This window comes from Mirounga angustirostris, unplaced genomic scaffold (genome assembly GCF_029215605.1).
Source record: "Mirounga angustirostris isolate CCGP_5_RB_7025 unplaced genomic scaffold, mMirAng1.0.hap1 SCAF_4, whole genome shotgun sequence".
In the NCBI taxonomy this organism is placed as follows: Eukaryota; Metazoa; Chordata; class Mammalia; order Carnivora; family Phocidae; genus Mirounga; species Mirounga angustirostris.
This window is the reverse complement of record NW_026991712.1, coordinates 116,515,987-116,535,556: the sequence shown is the minus strand read 5'-3', so window position 1 is coordinate 116,535,556 and position 19,570 is coordinate 116,515,987. Positions and strand designations below refer to the sequence as shown.

General features: G+C 35.9%; 1 protein-coding gene across 1 annotated transcript in view; it reads left to right on the top strand.

The window, feature by feature from the left end:
- PKN2 (protein kinase N2) overlaps positions 1–19,570 on the top strand; it is a 135,614-nt gene that overhangs the window by 81,466 nt on the left and 34,578 nt on the right. Inside the window, exons 7-8 of the mRNA XM_045897270.3 lie at positions 10,729–10,914; positions 12,044–12,153. Coding sequence (XP_045753226.1) covers positions 10,729–10,914; positions 12,044–12,153 — 296 coding nt within the window. The remainder of the gene's footprint in view (positions 1–10,728; positions 10,915–12,043; positions 12,154–19,570) is intronic.

Here is a 19,570-nt window from a genome sequence, read left to right as displayed (position 1 = left end):
ATGAATTCTATGTGCTGTATTCCCCTAGTGCTGGAGTTCTGCCATTCTCATTGATGGGTAAACTTGGTCTTGGCTGGCTGATCTTGCTGATCTTCTGGGGGAGGGGCTTGTTGCCATGGTTCTCAGATGTCTTTGCCGGAGGTGGAATTGCCCCTCCCTTGCCGGTCCGGGCTAAGCAATCTGTTTGGGTTTGCTCTCGGGAGCTTTTTTCCCTGCAAGCTTTCCGTCCAGCTTTGGAGGACAAGAGTGAAAATGGCGGCCTCCCTATCTCTGCCCCGGAGGAGCCGGGAACTCGGGGCCCCACTCCTCAGTGCGCCTCCAGAGGAAAGCAGTCAGTCACTCCCATCTTCCCGTGCTCACCTGGCCTGTGACTGAGCGTTTCTATCTCTGGCACACAACCCTGTGTGGAGTCTCCAAACCCAGCAGATCCCTGCGGTGCACTTCCGTGCCGCTCCTCCCAGGGTCAGGAAGGTGAGTATCCCCGGATCTGCTGCTTGTTGGGTCCCTGCTGGAGGAGCAGTGTCCCCACTGTACCGCGGATCACGGTTTATGGCAACCCCGAGCTGGGAGCCCGCACCTCAGCTCCCTCTCTGCAGCCGGCTTCCCTACTCTGATACCTGGGAGCTCTGCTGCACTCAGGCACCCCCGGTCTTTCTGTGACCCAGAGGGTCCTGAGACCACACTGTCCCAGTGAGGGTTCCACCCCCCGCTTAGTCACTGGAGCAATATCCCTCAGCAGAGCCAACTTCTTTAAAAGTTCCAATTTAGTGCTTCGCTGCTCTATCACTTGCTGGTAGCGGCTGATGGAAGCCCCCTCCCCCATCGTCTGTCCTCCCGAATATTGCCTCGGATTCACTTCTCCACGCGTCCTGCCTTCCAGAAAGTGGCCGCTTTTCTGTTCAGAGAGTTGCCACTATTCTTTTCTTCGATCTCCTGTTGAGTTCGTAGATGTTCAGAATGGTTTGATCCCCATCTAGCTGAATTCCTGGGACTAGACAACATTTAGGTCTCCTACTCCTCTGCCATCTTGCTCCTGTTCCTATTTTGTTTTGTTTTTAATTAGGAGCATACTCATTTAGTGTTGTTATATCTTATTGATCAATTACTGTTTTATCATTACAAATATTCCATTTTATTTCTGAAAATACTCTGACATACAGTTTACTTTGTCTAATATTAGTAGAGCCACATTATCCTTCTCATGCCCAATGTAATCTAGCAAGAATTTTTTCCTGGAATTTTTTCCATCCTTTCATGTTCAACCTATTTTTTTTTAATTTAAAGTGACATATTTTATGTACATTATATAGGTGATTCTTTTTATCTACCCTGAAAATCTGATTAAAGTTGTTAGTCTGTCATATTCTCCCTCTTTTTAAAAATAGCTTTATATACATAAATTGCACACATTTGATGAGTACAATTTGGTAACTTTTGATATAACCCCCAGAAGTTTCCATGTGCTCTTTATAAACTTTCCTTTTAATATAATATTATTTTTGATATGTATTTACTGTATAGTCTTGTTTGAATAGCATCTTTCCTGCCCTTTTTAGTTGTTCCTGAAACAAACCTTCTATTTTTCCGTTTCATCTCCCATAATAGCCTTTTTAGTTATGCCTGTGTGTGTGTGTGTGTGTGTGTGTTTATTGCTTTCTTTAGAGAATCAGGTATGCATATTGAACTTATTACAGTCTGTGGTCACAATGTACTCTCTTACCTCCAAATCAGCTTAAGAATGTTATGAAGAAGTATTTTCAAATCCTTCCACTCTACCCTTTTGTATTCTTGTTGGAATATATTTTACTTCTACATATGCCTTAAAAATCATCCTCCTTGAGTATTGTTTTAACCTAGAGAGCTAAGAGCTTTAAGGATATCATTCATTTTTTTTAGAGTTTATTTTTTCAGAAAACATTGTCTTATGTGTTTAATGACCCATTTATTCTTTCTGTTCTTCATTTCTTCTTCTTGTACTTGAGATTTTCTCTATTATTATTTCCCTTTGGCCTATAAAATTTCTTTTAGCATTTATTGTAATGAAGATGTGCTAGAGTGTCATTTATTCACCTTTTTCCTGTATTTTTCAGCTTCATGTTTTAAGAATATTAGTGGATATAGAAATCTACTTTTTTTTCTTTCAGCTCTTTAAAAATGTGATTTCTTCTGGCTTCTATTTTTCTGTTACAAAAAGTCAGGTATAATTTCTATCAATATATCTCTTCATGTAATGTCCCTCATTACCCAGCCACTTCAATAACATAGAATTATATTCACTTTCCTTTGCTTTTTTTTTTTTCTCCCTCTCTGTTCCTATGACTTGTGCTTTTAATTGACCTTTCTTCACATTTGCCAATTTTTCTGCCTGCTCAAATCTACTGTTGAACTTGGGCACCTGGGTGGCTCAGATGGTTAAGCGTCTGCCTTCGGCTCAGGTCATGATCCCGGGGTCCTGGGATCGAGTCCCACATCGGGCTCCCTGCTCCTTGGGAGCCTGCTTCTCCCTCTGCCTCTCTCTCTCTGTCTCTCATGAATAAATAAATAAAATCTTTTAATAAAAAAAAAAAATCTTCTGAACTTCTCTAGTAAGTTTTTTAAATTTCGGTATTGTACTTTTCTGCTCTAGAATTTCATTTGATTCTTTTTTTAACTCTGTATCTTCCTTAATACTCTCTATTTGCCAAAACACCATACCCCTTTCTTTTGTTTGTTTGTTTGGTTTTTTTTTGGTAGGTCTTTGACAGTTGATATAAAGTTCTTGTCTAATAAATCCAATCCAAAAGTAAGACAGTTAATATAAAGTCCTTGTCTAGTAAATCCCATATCTTGGCTTCCTCAGTTTCTATTAATTTCTGCCTTTCTTGTCAGTCAGCCATACTTATTATTTTCTGGCTTGCATCATCATTTTCTTTTTTTTTTTATTCTTATGTTAATCCCCATACATTACATCATTAGTTTTAGATGTAGTGTTCCGTGATTCATTGTTTTTGCATAACACCCAGTGCTCCATACAGAAGCATCATCATTTTCTATTAAAAGCTGGATATTGTGAATATTAATAATGTATAACTCTGAAAGATACTCCCCTTCTCTAGAATTTCTTGTTGTTGTTTGTGTATGATATAGTTGTTTAGGGGCTTTTATAAGCTATTTTGTAAAGATTGTATTCATTGTCATGTATGGTCACAGAAGTCTCCATTAAATTAGTGGTTAGCTAGTGTTTTGACAGACATTTCTTTCAATGCATGCATGCAAAAAGAAAAAAAAAATGCCTTTTACAGCTGGGCTCTGTGTTGGTGTGCTGAAGCAAATCCTCAGTGGTTACCCAGGCATTTTACAACTCTGCCTTTACTCACAAAGAACTTGTAGATCAGCCAGATATGAGAGCTTAGGGCTTCCTCGGGTCTTTTCTGAGGATATCTTCTGTTTCTCCCTTGCCTTCTAATTTCCCAGTGGAAGCATTACAAAGCCCTTATTCCTCAAAACATCTCACTCCCTATGTTCTCTTCCAAGACTCTTCGGGATATCTTATTGTTTGTCCCAGTTGGTATCTTTTGCCCCAGGCTGCAGTGACTGGTTCATTTGCTGTTAAATGCCCTCCACTTAGCTATTTCTCTGCCCTGAGAGATTTCCTAGTTAGGCAAAAAACCAACCAACCAACCAACAAAAAATGCCTTTGTGTTAGTCCTTCAGGGAGCCCTCAGTTAGGTGAAAGCAGGCAACCATACCTCCTTGAGGATGAGTTTTTCTCTGTAGAGTGCTATATTGAAGACCATCACCAAGCCATTTGGGTAGGGGGAGGATGAGGCGAAGGTAAGTTATAATGTCACAGAGCTCTCCCATTGAGTACTCATTGCTTTTCTTTATTAAGCATTTGCTTGGTTGCAGCAAACCTTTACCTGTTCTGTAGATTTCTCATACACTTCATTCTAACAGTTTCTGTAATTTTTGCTTGTTTTGTTTGTTTCCCATGTTTCTGTGGAGAAACTGCCTTTAGACTTTGCTACTCCACCATTTTCTCTGACCATCAGCTACAGAGGTTTTTATGGTCTATGTGAATGTGACATATTTTTGTTACACTGACTTCTCTCACCCTTAGAATCCTTAAGTTATCAATGTGAATGTCAACAAGGGCTTTTCTTTAATAATATCATTCAATATTTTGAAGATGTGAAACTGTTCTTCAGAATTGCATAGTATACTGTCACATTCTAGTAGCTTTAGGTATCTTTGATCAGTTTTATTTTTTTTATTTTTTTAAGATTTTATTTATTTGACAGAGACACAGTGAGAGAGGGAACACAAGTAGGGAGTGTGGGAGAGGGAGAAGCAGGCTCTCCTCCAAGCAGGGAGCCTGATGTGGGGCTCGATCCCGGGACCCTGGGATCATGACCTGAGCCGAAGGCAGATGCTTAATGACTGAGCCACCCAGGCGCCCCGATCAGTTTTATATTAATTGTAAATAATATAGTATAACTTGATAATATAGTAAAACTTGAAGGACAAATTTATGATTAAACTGTGTTGTTGCCACTATTAGGATCAATCTAAACCTGCAGTTACCAAATTGAGTTTCTAAATCTGAGGCATCCTGGGATGCCAGAATGAATTCACAGGATACAACAGGATATTTTAACTTTCTGAGGGAAACACAGTGTTATTTCACTTCCTAGGGTCACCATTCAAACTACTAGCTCAAGGTAGTTACCATTTCAGCATGAGATAGAGCTATATTCCTTTCACTGATGTCATACGTTAATGAAGCTGGGTTTGCCTGCATTGCTGTGATAATAAATACCATGTGAAAAATCAATGTGGAATAGAAAAGAAGATGGGGGTTTCCAATCCAGTTCCAGAGTTTGCAAAGCTGTACTATGCTCAGTAGGTACAAACATCCCATTAAGAAGTAACCATGGTTATTTACATATGAAATAAGATTACTTTTTCTTTCAAATTATGTGTATTATTTTTGTAAATATTTATTAATTTGTTGCAATATCCTTTGAAACAGAACCATTAGGTATATCTTTCAGACTAGGAGCACAGTGAAAAAATTGAGACACTAGGGTACCATGAAACAAGAAAGCTTGGGAACCATTGGTCAAAATCTTCCGTTTTATTTAAAATGTTTTAAATATTTATTAAAGTGTTTATCTTTCCAGTCACATCTTCTGTAATTCCTGCCATGAATCTTCTATCACAATTAAACTGGTTTATGCGCAGTCCATGTTTAATATCCTTGCCTTATTATCCATCTTCTTATTCTATTCTATTTTTTAAAATCAAAACTGCAGTATAGACCTGTGAAAAACAAAGACTTTGTCATCTACCTACATGTAATCCTAGCCCCTAGCACAAGACACTTTATAGATTCAGGAGATACTTGGTAAAGTTTATTTGATGATAAAGAAGGAACTATACTTAGTACTTAAGTTTTGCCATTGTATGGCTCAGAGCTGAACACATTAATAATATTTGAGAGTTTCTGAATGATTGATTGATAAAATATGGTTGTCAAATATTTAGAAATCAACAATATTTCTAGAAGAGTAATAAAACCACATTTTAGAAAACCACCTGATACGGCTGGAATTTTTTTTTTCCTTTTCTATTCTTGTTGGCTCCTCTCCCCAATTCTTTAACCTCTTCCATTCTCTTTTCCTGTTCTTATTGCCTTACTGAACCTTACTCAAAGTGATGTAAATCGCCAGTGTAAAAGGAAGTATCTTACAATTCTTAAGACATTTTGGTTTTTACAAAAATTCCTTTAAATTCCTACTGAAACTTTAATTAATTAATTCCTGCTGAACCTTAAACTAAATATGGAGTAACTAGGAAGTGAAATAGTATAGGCCTTAATAAAGGATTAGACACAATGAAGAATTATCATGGACACGTAGTAGGAACATTTATCCTCTTGAGTTTCTCACTGCATGCTATTATTTGTCGTTTGTCTCATTTACACTCTCATTTCTTTTGTGGTTGTATGGTTATAAATTGAAATTTGCAAATTTAGTGCTATTTTGACCTAAGGTATTGAATTTTTTGGTCCACATTTTGAGACATTTGCTAGTTTTTAGGAAAGAAGACTTCCTCAGAATTAAAAAAAAAAAAAAAGTTACTCAGTTGTACCAAGATGAAATACTGAATTAGTAAAATGGATAGAAAAGTTTTTCCAGAACATTAAAAAAAATAAAAAAGCATTTACTTGTTCTAATGGAATTCATAGCTACTGCTTATGAATACAACATTTACTTCTTGGATTGCTTGTTTTAAAAATTTCATATTGTGGGTTATAAAAGTAAAAAATTTTAAGCTATTTCTAATATGGTTATTTGCAGTAGCAACTGTGTCACCTCATAAAAGAAACTTCTAGATGCTTAATAAAGAGCTTAAATCCCTTCAGATTTCTTTTTCCTAAGTGAAAGCAGGTGCTGAGCATTGTCATCTCCTAATATATTGAAATTACTAAAATATTTAATAAGCAACCAGGGTTTGAAGTAGTGACCAGATGTTTTCAGTTTCCCCAGGATGACTTTTACAGCTAAGCATTTACAATGAAAATGAGCTAAGTTTGCCAGTTTAACAACAAAAATGCAAATAAAACACACAAACACAACAAGTTGTTTCTTTTGAACTAAAATTAAAATGCTGTCATTTATATTTAATCTGTCTTAACATTTACAATTAGAGAAGATTTCCAAAGCCTAACCAAACATGAAATTGAAGCTTCCCCCTCCATCTTTAGTAACTTTATTGAGCCATTATTTATATACTGTAGGATTTTAAGTATACAGTTTTAGGATTTTTAGGAAATGTATATAGTTATGCCACCATCATCAACCTCCAGTTTTATTTGAAGTGTATAACTTTAAGGTTTTTGTCATAAATTTAGCGTTGTGAAACCATCATAACAATCAAGATAATATATTCATCATTCCTAAAAGTGTCCTTGTATGCCTCTGTGTAATCCCTCTTTTCTGCTCTTCTCGTGTTCTTCCTACCCACATCTGTCTCCAGGCAATCACTGACCTGTTTCTGTCACTTGCTATTAGTTTGTATTTTGTAGAATTTTATATAAATGGAATCATACAGTATATACTGTTTTATTTTGGGAGAGGGATTTCTGGCCTTTTTCACTCTGAATAATTACTTTGATATTTATTCATCTATGTTGCATGTATCAATAATTCCTCTCTACTGTTGGTAGTATTCAGTTGTGTGGATAGTCCATAATTTGTTTATCCATTCACCCGTGATAGATATTTGAGTTGTTTCCATTTTGTATTTTTTCAAATATAGCTATTAATAACATCCTTGTGCAATTTTTGTGTAAATGTAGATTTCAGTTGGGTAAATAGCTAGGAATGATACGGCTGGATCATATGGTAGTTACTGATAATGGATTCTTGACTCATTTTTATATCTGAAAAGTCTTCATTTTTGAAAGATATTTTCAGTGAGTCTGGAATTCTAAGTTCACAGTTTATTTTCTTGTTCATTTCCTCAGTACTTTAAAGTTGTTGCTTCTCTGTCTTGCTTTCATTGTTTCTAGTGAGAAATCCACTGCCATCCTAATCTTTGTAACATGTCTTTTTTCTCTGGCTGCTTTTAATAATTTCTTTTTATTTGTTTTGAGAAATTAGATTATGTATGCTTCATGTGATTTACTTATTTTTCTTTTGCTTGGTGTTCTTTGAAATTCTTGGATACTTCCTGGGTTTATAGTTTTCATCAAATGTGGAAAATTATCAGCCATTATTTTTTCAAATATATTTCTGTTCCCATTCTCTCTGCTCTTCATCAGGGACTTAATTGCACATATATTGGGGCCACTTGAAGTTAAACTCACAATTTATATATGCACTGTTTTTTTTTCCCCTCAAGTCTTTCTGTCTCTTAATTTTGATCATTTCTATATCATTGCTATAGCTTCAAGTTCACTAGCCTTTTCTTTGCAATATATAATCTGCCACCAATCCCATCCGAGTGTATTTTTCCTTATATCTCAAACATGGTAGTTTTTATCTCTAAAATTTTGTTTTGGATCTTTTTTATTCCATGTCTCTATTCAACTTTTTGAACAGATGGAATGTAGTTATAATAACTGTGTGAATGTGTTTATCTGCTAATCCTAACATTTATGTCAGTTTTGGATTGATTTTTATTGTATTTATTTGTTCTTATTATGGGTCTTATTTTTCTGTTTATCTTCTTGCCTGGTAGGATAGGCAGAATTTTAAGAATGATCCTTGGAACTCCTCTCCTGTGAATACAATAAGATATCACTCTGGTGATAATATTAATGTTATATGGCACAGGGGATTTTGCCTATGTGATTAAGGTTACTAATCAGTTGGCTTTGAGTTAATGTAAAGGGGAATGATCTGGGTAGGCCCAATATGATCGCATGAGTCCTCTAAAAGTAGAGAATTTTCTCTGGCCAGTGGCAGATGGGGAAGAAACAGCTGAATCATGAAAAAGATTCTATGTGCCATTGCTGGCTTGTAGATAAAGAGGGCCAGCCATGTAGTGAGGAATTCAGGTGGCCTTTAGAATATGAAACAACCCCTGGCCATCAGCTAGCAAGGAAATAGGGACCCCAATCCTATGTCCACTAGAAACTGGATTCTGCCAACAACCTGAATAAGCTTGGAAGCAGATTCTTGGGAGCTTCCAGACAAGAGCCCAGCCTGGCAGACATGATGATTTCAGCCTTGTGTGATTTCTAGCAGACAGTGCAGACAACCTACATAGACTCTGACCTACAGAATTGTGATATAATAAATAGGTGTTGTTTTAAGCCACTATATTTGTGGTAACTGGTAATCCAGCAGTAGAAAACAAATGTGCCTGGTAGTCTGTGATTAGATGCCAGACATTGAGTTTTAGCTTCTTAGGTGCTGGATATTTTTGTATTCCTATAAATAGTCCTGAGCTTTGTTTTAGCTCACAGTTATGTTACCTGTAAATAATTTGATCTGAGTATTGCTTTTAAGATGTGTTATGCAGACCAGAGCATCATTTAGTCTAAGGGTAATTATTCTCTACTCCTGGGGCAAGACAGAATACTTGATCAGGGGAGCCCTCCCCACATCTTTGTTCTACCTCTGGAGAGCTGTTTTCTTTTATTCTGCCTCTAAATTCTAGCCACCTTGGTTAGTTCTGTGTCAGTACTCTCAGTTCTAGCTCCTTAACTCAGGTAGTCCACTTGGCTGCACCTGAGTTCCCCCTCCCTGCACTATATATACTGTATGTATATATACTAGATAGATTCAAGGCAGTAAACTCGAGCAGTCTTAAGGTTCATTTCATTCGTTTCCCATCTCTTGAGTATCAGTGTTCTTCATTGCCTGACATCCAGTGTCTTTAGCACTTTTTTTCACATATTTTGTTTAATTTTTTTTTTTTAGTTTGAGGATAAATCCATGCTTTTACACTTTGTTAAAAGTCCTTTGGTTGCTTTAAATAATTAAAATTTTTAAATAAAGTGAAGTTTTAATTATTTAAGTTTAATGGGACCAGGAAATACTCTTCCTAAAATGTTATTCTCTGCACAATATCTAAAATTTTAATACTGTAGCACCATATTTAAATTCTAATATACTAAGTCTAGCCCAAATGATGACAACACCATATCTCTAGTTGGCTTCACAGTTCCTCATTTTCATTTGAGCACCTTTGGTATTTATTTGCCTAAGGAAATTGCAATTATTTTATGCATAGATAATTACAGTCCATAATTATTTGACTCACTAAACTATTAGAATGGAAAGGTAATACTATTTTCCATCTTTTTTTTTTTTTTAATATTTTATTTATTTGACAGAGACACAGCGAGAGAGGGAACACAAGTAGGGGGATTGGGAGAGGGAGAAGCAGGCTTCCCGCTGAGCAGAGAGCCTGACGCGGGACTTGATCCCAGGACTCCGGGATCATGACCCGAGCTGAAGGCAGCCGCTTAACCGACTGAGCCACCCAGGCACCCCAATACTATTTTACATCTTAAAGAGAGCAGAAACCCGTTTATTTATGCAAAAAACCCTATAAAGTCCTTTTCCATGTTAACTACATAACTACCAAACACAACTGTTTTCACATAGTCAGATTTCCTTGTTTCTAATTTCTGTATGTTTATTTTTAATAGGCATATTATTTGGCTTTATGTTTCCCCTCCCACATGGTCTAGCAACATAATTCTGTAATTCTTCCCTGTAATTATATAAATGATATAAATGAGTATTCAGACATAGAAGAAATTTATGTAACTTGTTTTATGCCCTGCAGACAGTTTTTGGGAGGTGCTGTTCTTTCCATAAAATTTTTTATAATTGTATTAATTAAGAATTTTCAGTAGGTTTATCTAATTGAAATAGGAAAGATGATTAGTTACCTCACAGATCCTCTGGAGAAGAGATTTTGTTATTTTAGCACATCTTTCTTTTTTTTTTCTTCCCACTGTTTCTGAATGGATAACAAAGATAAAGTTCTATATTGGGAATTGATGTTCTAGGGTGCCTGGTTGGCTCAGTCGGTTAAGTGTCTGCCTTCAGCATCAGTCATGATCTCAGGGTCCTGGATCCAGCCCACATTGGGCTACCTGCTCAGCGAGATGTCTGCTTCTCCTTCTGTCCCTCCCCCTGTTTGTGCGCTCTCTCTCTCTCAAGTGAATAAATAAAATCTTTAAAAAAATGTATGTTCTTATTTGATATTTGTTTATGCTAACAGGTACTTTGGAAGTTCGTCTTATGGGCTGTCAAGATATTCTAGAGACAGTCCCTGGACGGTCAAAAGCAACATCGGTTGCACTACCTGGTTGGAGTCCAAGTGAAACCAGATCGTCTTTCATGAGCAGAACAAGTAAAAGTAAAAGTGGAAGTAGTCGAAATCTCCTAAAAACCGACGACTTATCCAGTTCAGTAACCAGATTTTTTAAAAATTATATAGGGTCTGTACAAAGGACTTAGCAATGGGGACAGCAATGGGAAGAGCCAAAGTTGAACAAAAAGCTTTAGTTATGATTTCTATAATTTAATTTTAAAACATTAAAAGCTATACTGTCAGGAAAACAAACACAACCAAATTTATTGAAATTATCTTAGAAAACTGAATGACATATAGCATTAATTCTTTTGGAAGAATGAAATATTGAGTATCACTCTATATGCCAAACTGAAAGTGTTCAGAGGCTATTAGATTTGTTACATCTTGATTCTTTTAATGGTATAGTGACACTTCTAAACTAACATTGAAATTTTGATAACTACTGAACCAAACATGTTTATTAGAGTAGTGGCTCAGCAAACAAATGGAGGAGTGGGTGGAGGTGGTAAGAGTATTATGCAACAGGTTTATGAAGCACTTTGGAGACATTCTAAAATGTAATTATAAACTATGATAAAAGGTGTAAGTGGGGAGTGAGGGGGGGAAAGGCCTGTGATAATTCAACCTACTATAGAGTACAGAGGTGAATATGTCAACGCTTTCCTATATAGACAGATTTTAGGAAAAGTGTGAAAATAAAAAGTGCCTGAGGTAGCAAGCTCTATAAATAGTGTAGAGGCTGAAAAACTGGATGATTGCTATTTATATACAAACAAACACACATACAAAATAGATAGCATTTAATCTTTGTGTTTTTCTCAAACACAGAGGATAAGTTGGGAGCATCTAGTGGGAATGTATGTATGTATAAAAGTAGCCATTTAAGATTCAAAAGCTTCAGGATTAAGAAAGACCTTACATTCGGGGCACCTGGGGGGCTTAGTCGCTTAAGCCTCCCACACTTGGTTTCCCCTCAGGTCATGATCTGAGGGTTGTGAGATGGAGCCCCACCTCAGGCTCTGCACTGGGTGTGGAGCCTGCTTAAGATTCTCTCTCCCCCTCCCTTTGCCCCTCTGCAACCCCCCCCAAAAAAAAAAGAAAAGGAAAAAGAGAAACCTTACTTTCAGAGGATCGTGAGACTTTTGTTGCTATTAAATGGTGGTACTTCTGTTTTAAAGGTTTTAAAATATTTAAGCAAGTTTATAAATTGTAATTACAGATGATGTCTGTGCAGTTTTGAAGCTAGATAATACTGTGGTTGGTCAAACGAGCTGGAAACCCATTTCCAATCAGTCATGGGACCAGAAGTTTACACTGGAACTGGACAGGGTAAGATGAAAACATTTTACTTGAATTTTCATTATATTTATCATTCATTTTGAATGTAAATTTTCTGTTTTAGAAGACTTTGAGAAGTTTTATTTTTAACACAATAAAAGAACCTAGGTGTTTTTGACATTCCTCATCTGGTGAGTTACATAAGTCTTCCTTAAGACAGCAGTGAACATCAGAGTGCTGCAAGTAACTTTTGCTTGTGCAGTGATTTGAAAATGTCTAGTTTGTATTAACCTAAAAGACAACCAAGTGAGAGCTAATATTGAAATACATTTATTTTAGTAATGCACTCCCTAACAACTAAGGTGAGTCTTCTGACTCACCATTTGTAGGTTATAGTATCAAAGCTGGATTTGAGATGCACTAAGGTGCTCACTTACCCAGCCTTCCCTGTGTTTCAGTGGCTTTCATGAATGATGTGAATGGCTAGAATGCAATATGTAGCCTTAGAATCCAGCAGAAGTAAACTTGGTCCACAGTAGATTCAAGTCCATGGTGCTAACTTTATTATTTAGATTCTAATCCATCTACTGGGGTGTGGGAAGAAAATATTAGAACTTAACCCTAATTTTGCCTATATAAGAAAGATACCAAGCTTTTTATCATTTAGTATTTAGGTTGATGATACATTTGTCATTTTTAAATTATATATATTAGTGAAAGCTTTACAGTGTTTAATGATGATGTGAGGTAGTGATTACTGCTTTAGTAGCCTCTACTTTAAAAATATTTTTCCAATTTATTTTTTTCTTTCCTCATAGCCAGCATCCTAATCAGGCCCTCATCACTGCTTTTCTTGGTTCAAAAAATGTATATACTTGAGCAAAATTCTTCACCTTTATGTATATCTATTTTCTTAGCTTTAACACCAGCAACTTCAGTGAGGTGTGTAAAAAAAAAATCTTAGACAAGTGGTAAGAATTTGATTAATGTTGGCTTTTTTTTTTAATAAAATAATTTGCTAACTAATCCCCACATGTGTTAATACCAGACTGATGTTCAAAGAACACTACCTTCATCTTGGCATTCATTCTCTCATTTAGGATCATTCATTTATTCATTAAAAATTATGAAATTAGGGGGCGCCTGGGTGGCTCGGTTTTAAGCCTCTGTCTTAGGCTCAGGTCATGATCCCAGGATCGAACCCCGCATCGGGCTCCCTGCTCAGCGGGAAGCCTGCTTCTCCCTCTCCCATTCCCCCTGCTTGTGTTTCCTCTCTCACTGTGTCTCTCTCTGTCAAATAAATAAAATTTTTAAAAAATTTATTATGAAATTATTCATTCATTTAATCAACAAATATTCATTGGTATCTACTATACTCCTAGCACTTCCAGGTTAGTAGATTAACAACGAACAAAAAATAAGGTCTTTCAGGGTTCCTCAAGGAACTTATACTTCAGTGGTCTTCAGTCCATACCTGATTAGTTGCAGAATTTTTTACCATTACATCTGAAACTGTAAGAGTCTGCCACCTCATTTCCCAAATATTCTTTTATTTTGATAATTTCAGTTTAAAATGATGTTGAGGTCTTAGAATGCTGGGCTAAGGTGTTTATACTTGTTGGTATGGGAGATGGGACGGAAGAGACATAATGGAAAAGTTAATCTTGGAATTTGTATGAAGAACGAATTTGAGAGAGGAGGAACTAGAGGTGTGCATATTGGCAGGCGGCCACTCCAGTGCTACAACTGTAAGATTAGGAGAGCTTGAAGTAAAATTTGGCAGTAGGATTAGAAAAAGATATATGCAGGAAATGAAGGAAAAAACAGTATTAGTAACTAGTTGGATTTGAGTACAAGGGAAGGAATTTGTCTATAATTTGCAAAGAAAATAATGCCACAGTGATTAGAAAAAAACTATATTGGAAGGGGATGGGTTCTATACCTAGTTACTTAGCAATTAAATAAAGATGTGGAACTAGAAGTCAGGGCTGGATAAGCAGATTTGGAGATCATCTGACGAGAGGTCACAGTGAATGCCATCCAAGTGGGTAAGATCAATCCATTCATTTCACAAATATTTGTTGAATGTCTTATATATGTACCAGGCTTTTTACTAGGTTCTCGATTTGCAAAATCGAGACTATTTTAACTATTTAAACAGCTAATTTATAGCATATAGCAATGCTGATTCTTCTACCCTGAAAGAGAAAATAACAGAATTGAAAAAAAATCTTAGAAATGTAACTTTTTTCTCATACAAGAATTCCTTTAAAATCTCTTTTATAAGTTGCTCATTCAACTTTATTGAGAGAGAACTTACTATTTTCTATAGCAGCTCATCTCATTTTTTAACAATTATCCTTTGTACTGAAATAAAATCTGCTCTTAGGTTTAATAATCACTGATTTTCTGTTCTGTGCCAACCACCATTCTAGACCCTAGTAATGATTGATCAAAACTCCAAAGTCCATATACTTAGGGACCTTATATTCTAATGAGGGAAAATAAATAGTAAACAAGTTAAAAAAAAAACAAAAAACTACAAGTACAGTGAAGGAAGTAAATAGGGTGGTGTAATAAGGGGATGGAGGCTACTTTAGATAAAGTAATTTAGGGAGTATCTTGAGGAAGCTACATTTGACCTGAGACCTGATGGATGAAAAGTTGCCAGACTTGTAAAGACCCAGGGAGAGTATTCCCAGCAAGAGGAGACAAAATATACAACCTCTGAGGTAGGAGAGAACCTGATATGTTTTAAGAATAAAAATTGTAAGACAGAAGATCAAGGTAAAGTAAATGTAGTTAGCGCCGAATCACTAGGATCTTTGTAAGTTAAGAATTGGGAGACAGTTGAAGGGCTTTTAATAGGGAAGTTGACATCATTTGATTTATCTATGGTAAATGATCTGATAGAAATAAGTACCATGTACTTTAGAAGCTGATAAAAGACTTAACTAACACATAATGGAAAAGAGTTTGTAAAGAAAGAAAACAAAGATCTAACAACCAGATCTTAAGCAGTATCCCAAGGGTAGGAGGAGAAAGGTTTGCCAAAGAGAAGTCAAAAACTTTGAGTTGAATCAGATCATACCTTAGATAAACATAAAAGCTTATCCAGTGAATAATTGCAGGAATAGTGAGATGATGAAAATCCTGTTACATATCAGACAATTGAAGAAAATGGGATTTTTTAAAAGCCTATTAAGAAATTTAACGAAGATTTGACAGCTGTCTTTAAAGTTAAAAGGAGGAACATGTAGGGAAAAAGTAGGGTAGGGATAGCAATGAGATTTTATTTTGTGTGTGTTTATTCTAATTGACTGGTAGTGACTTCCTGCAGCTCATTGTTAAGGTTTACTGGATGGGTCTTGGTTTTCAGAGATTATACCAATCAAGTAGCAATGTTTGCCAAATTCTTGGGGAAGTGGCAAGCTCTTGTACATGTTCCATCCTTGGATTGACTGTATATTTTGTGGCTGTTGAGGACAAAGCAAAAGTCAATGGATGGCAGATTTTATTTCAGTACAAAGGATAATTGTTAAAAAATGAGATGAGCTGCTATAGAAAATAGTAAGTTCTCTCTCAATAAAGTTGAATGAGCAACTTATAAAAGAGATTTTAAAGGAATTCTTGTATGAGAAAAAAGTTACACTTCTAAGATTTTTTTTCAATTCTGTTATTTTCTCTTTCAGGGAGAAGAACCAGCATTGTTATGTGCTATAAATTAGCTGTTTAAATAGTTAGACCAATATAATTCAGTCAAGCCCACTAAAGAGGGAAATAACAGTTGGGGTTGTTAGTATAGATAGATATAGTTTTCATGTCTTGTTACATTTATGGCTTCTTTCTAAACTGTGTGAATACATACAAATATTTATGACCATAAAATGTTTCTTTCAGTTTCCATTCATTTTTAATGTATTAAGATTTGCTGTAACATTGGTTTTGAAGCCAGGCAAATTGGGTTCATTGTCCATCTAGTAATGACTAGCTTTTGATAGTAGGTAAGTTTTATAACCTTACTCTTGGGCGTTTGTTTCACCATCTCTAAAATGGGGTTAAAATATACAGTTAGCCCTTGAACAACATAGGTTTGAATTGTGTGGGTCCACTTAATATGTGGATATTGTACAGTAAAGTACTATAGATGTATTTTCTCTTATGATTTTCTTAATATGTTTTCTCTAGCTTACTTTAAGAATATAGTATATAATACATATAACATACAAAATACATATAAGTTGACTATTTATGTTACCAGGTTTTCACTCAACAGTAGACTAGTAGTAAAGTACTGGGGAGTCAGAAGTTATACTCAGATTTTTGACTGTACAAGGGTTGGTGCCTTTAACCCTTGCATTGTTCAAGGGTCAACTGTAATCTTTGTAGGACTGTTAGAAAAACTGAGGTAGTGTATATAAAAATCCCTTTCATTGCCTGGCACATTATAGCCACTCGATGGCATTAATTCTTTAGCCCTAGGCTTTGATGTGTGGGTGGCTATGAATTTAAGTATAATAGTAGGTTATGGGGAATTAATTGGTTGAATGTCATTTTCTTTCACTTCAGAGCCTATTTAAAGTAATTATAGGATTTTTGATGAGTGATATGATCAAAATGAAACTCAAAGAGGGGCACCTGGGTGGTTCAGTTGGTTAGCATCCAACTCCTGATTTCAGCTCAGGTCATGATCTCAGGGTTGTGGGATGGAGCCTTGCATCTCATCAGGCTTTAGGCTCAGTGGGGCATCTGCTCGAGATTCCCTCTCTCCCTGCCCCTCCCCTCGCTTATGGGTGCACATGCGCTATCTCTTTCTCTCTCTCTAAAATAAATAAATAGATCTTAAAAAAAGAAAAAAACGAAACTCAGGAGAATTATTGTTAGAGGGAAAACAGCTGGTTAGAAGCTTTCTCTTGTAGCCAGGTTATTGTATTTATAGAGTTTTATATTTAAAATAGAATTTAAAAGTAACATATACATACATATAAAATAAAATAAAAAAGAACTCAAAAGTAAGTTACCATCATTTTATAATAAAAGTTAAGGAAGCTGAGCACCAGAGTAGTTACATATTAATAAATGTCAGAGCTGGTACTAGACCTCAGTGTTCTTCAAAATGGATGTTCTTTCCTCTGTGGTAGTTTGAATGAGATAGATAACAGTCACACAGAGGAGGAAATAACAGAATACAATGAAACCTAAAAGAGAGAAAGTAATTTAAAATTACCCATACTACAAGCTTAGAAAACTACAAAGACTAATAACTGTTGATTGGTTGTTCTTTACTTGCGGTGGTGATCTTCACCTAAAATTGTGTTTTTTTCCATGACTTCAGATAGTCTTCCCACTTTGGAGTAGTCCTCCCTTTCAGAGTTTGAAAACAGTGCGTGACCAAGTAAAGCTATTCATCCCTGAGGCCAGCTAGATCTTCTAGGTTCCTGGTAGGCATGTTACTTGTCCCTAATTTGATTAGAAACTTGTCTTTGGCAGAGACTACATTCCTTATCATGATAACTACTTGTGTTTACATAGTACATTTCATTTTCTTCATGTGCCTTTTACCCTTTTACTTTACCCCTTATATTTATAGAATATTTATTTATGGAAAATGTTTATTGAAATATTTATAGAAAATGTTATTTCAAACTGTCTGACGTGTTCATGCCTAGCATTTTGCCTCAAATGTCAAGTTTCTTTCCTTCGGGATTCTGGAACTTAATTATTTATACTACTTCTATCCTTTTCAAGATACAAAGGTCATAGGTCTTTTTGGAGTTAGGAGATACTCTGGAAATAATCTAGACCTAGAATAATCTAAGAAAGTGCAAATTATGTTCCTGGTAGGTTAGGGCTCTGTAGAATTGTCTTAGGAGGCAACACAGAGACTTTTTATTTGTTTGGTATTCTGGGTAAGATATCATTTGGAATTTGCCACTTAAGAAAAACAAGCTTTGAAAATTGCTGATGTGATTCAGCCCCCTCATTTTACAAATTAATAAGGAAATTACGGCCTAAGAATTATAAATAACTACCCTAAGGTATAATCCAGGATTCTTTATTATTTTTTTTTATTTTTACTGAAGTGTAGTTGACAAAGTATTATATTATTTTTAGGTGTACAATGTAGTGACTTAACAAATCTGTACGTTATTGCTCTGCTCACCACAAGTGTAGCTACTTTGCCACTATGCAAAGCTATCACAATACCACTGATTATATTCCTTATGCTTTTATCCTTTCTTCCTGTGACTTACTCCGTAACTGTAAGCCTGTATCTGCCACTCCCCGTCACCATTTTGCCCATCCCCTCAGTCCACCCCCATCCTTCTGGCAACCATCCATTTGTTCTCTGTATTTATGGGTGTGTTTCCACTTTTCATAATAATCCAGGATTCTTTTATTTTTTAAATTTTTTTATTAAGTAGTATCTATGCCCAACCTGGGGCTCGAACTCACAAGCCCAAGATCAAGAGTCACTCCACCGACTGAGCCAGCCAGGCACCCCAGTAATCCAGGATTCTTAATGAAGTCTCCTATCAGTGCTGTGTTCTTTCTGTTCTTATCAGGTTACCCTTTTTATATTTTCTTATAAAACTTGGTCCTTTTTAATGTTTATTGTAAATACAATAGTAGCTATGTAATATCTCATTTTCCTTGAATTCCTTCAGTCCTTCTAGGGGAACAAGCCATAGAATAGGAATACAAAGACATTTTAATTTCTTCTATGTATGAGCTGTCTGACATTGACCATATTATTCGATCTGAGATGCTATTTTTTAACTTAAAATGGAACTGCAGGGGCCCTGAATGGCTCAGTCAGTAGTGCATGCATCTCTTGATCTCAGGGTCATGAATTCAAGCCCCATGTTTGGTGTAGAGCCTACTTAATTTAAAAAAAGGAAAAAGAAAAAGAAACTATAAAAATATGTACCCTTCTTACCTTTCTGCTGCTTCCAAATTCTATCAAATGACACATTATATTCTCTGAGGCTGTGAGTCCTCTGAGACAATGAACTATGTATATAATCATCTACTTTGTTTTCCCCATCCCTATCATCTCTTGATCACCAGTCTCCAGTATTCTTTAAGGACTCTGGTTCTTCACTTCAGCATCATTATGGGGCATTAAAGGGAAAAAAAGAACAAAACTATATATGTAAACAACCTACTTAACAGTATTATATCAGAGTTCTTTGAGCAGCTCAGCCACAGTATACCTTTACTCCTTGTCATTTTAGCAATGAATTGTTCTGAAATCTTAAATTTGATATGCCAGACTTTCACCGTATCTTTTACTTCTCTAAATGAGATCATTACATAAAGCCCCAAGATTAATGGTTATGTAGTAAGTTACAGCTCATGTTGTTATTGTTACCAGTCTGGCTCTCTTCTTTATTACCACAGAACTTGATATTTGATCAACTATTTCCATTTCCTTGATTCTTCAGGAAAGGACTGAGGAAGGGGC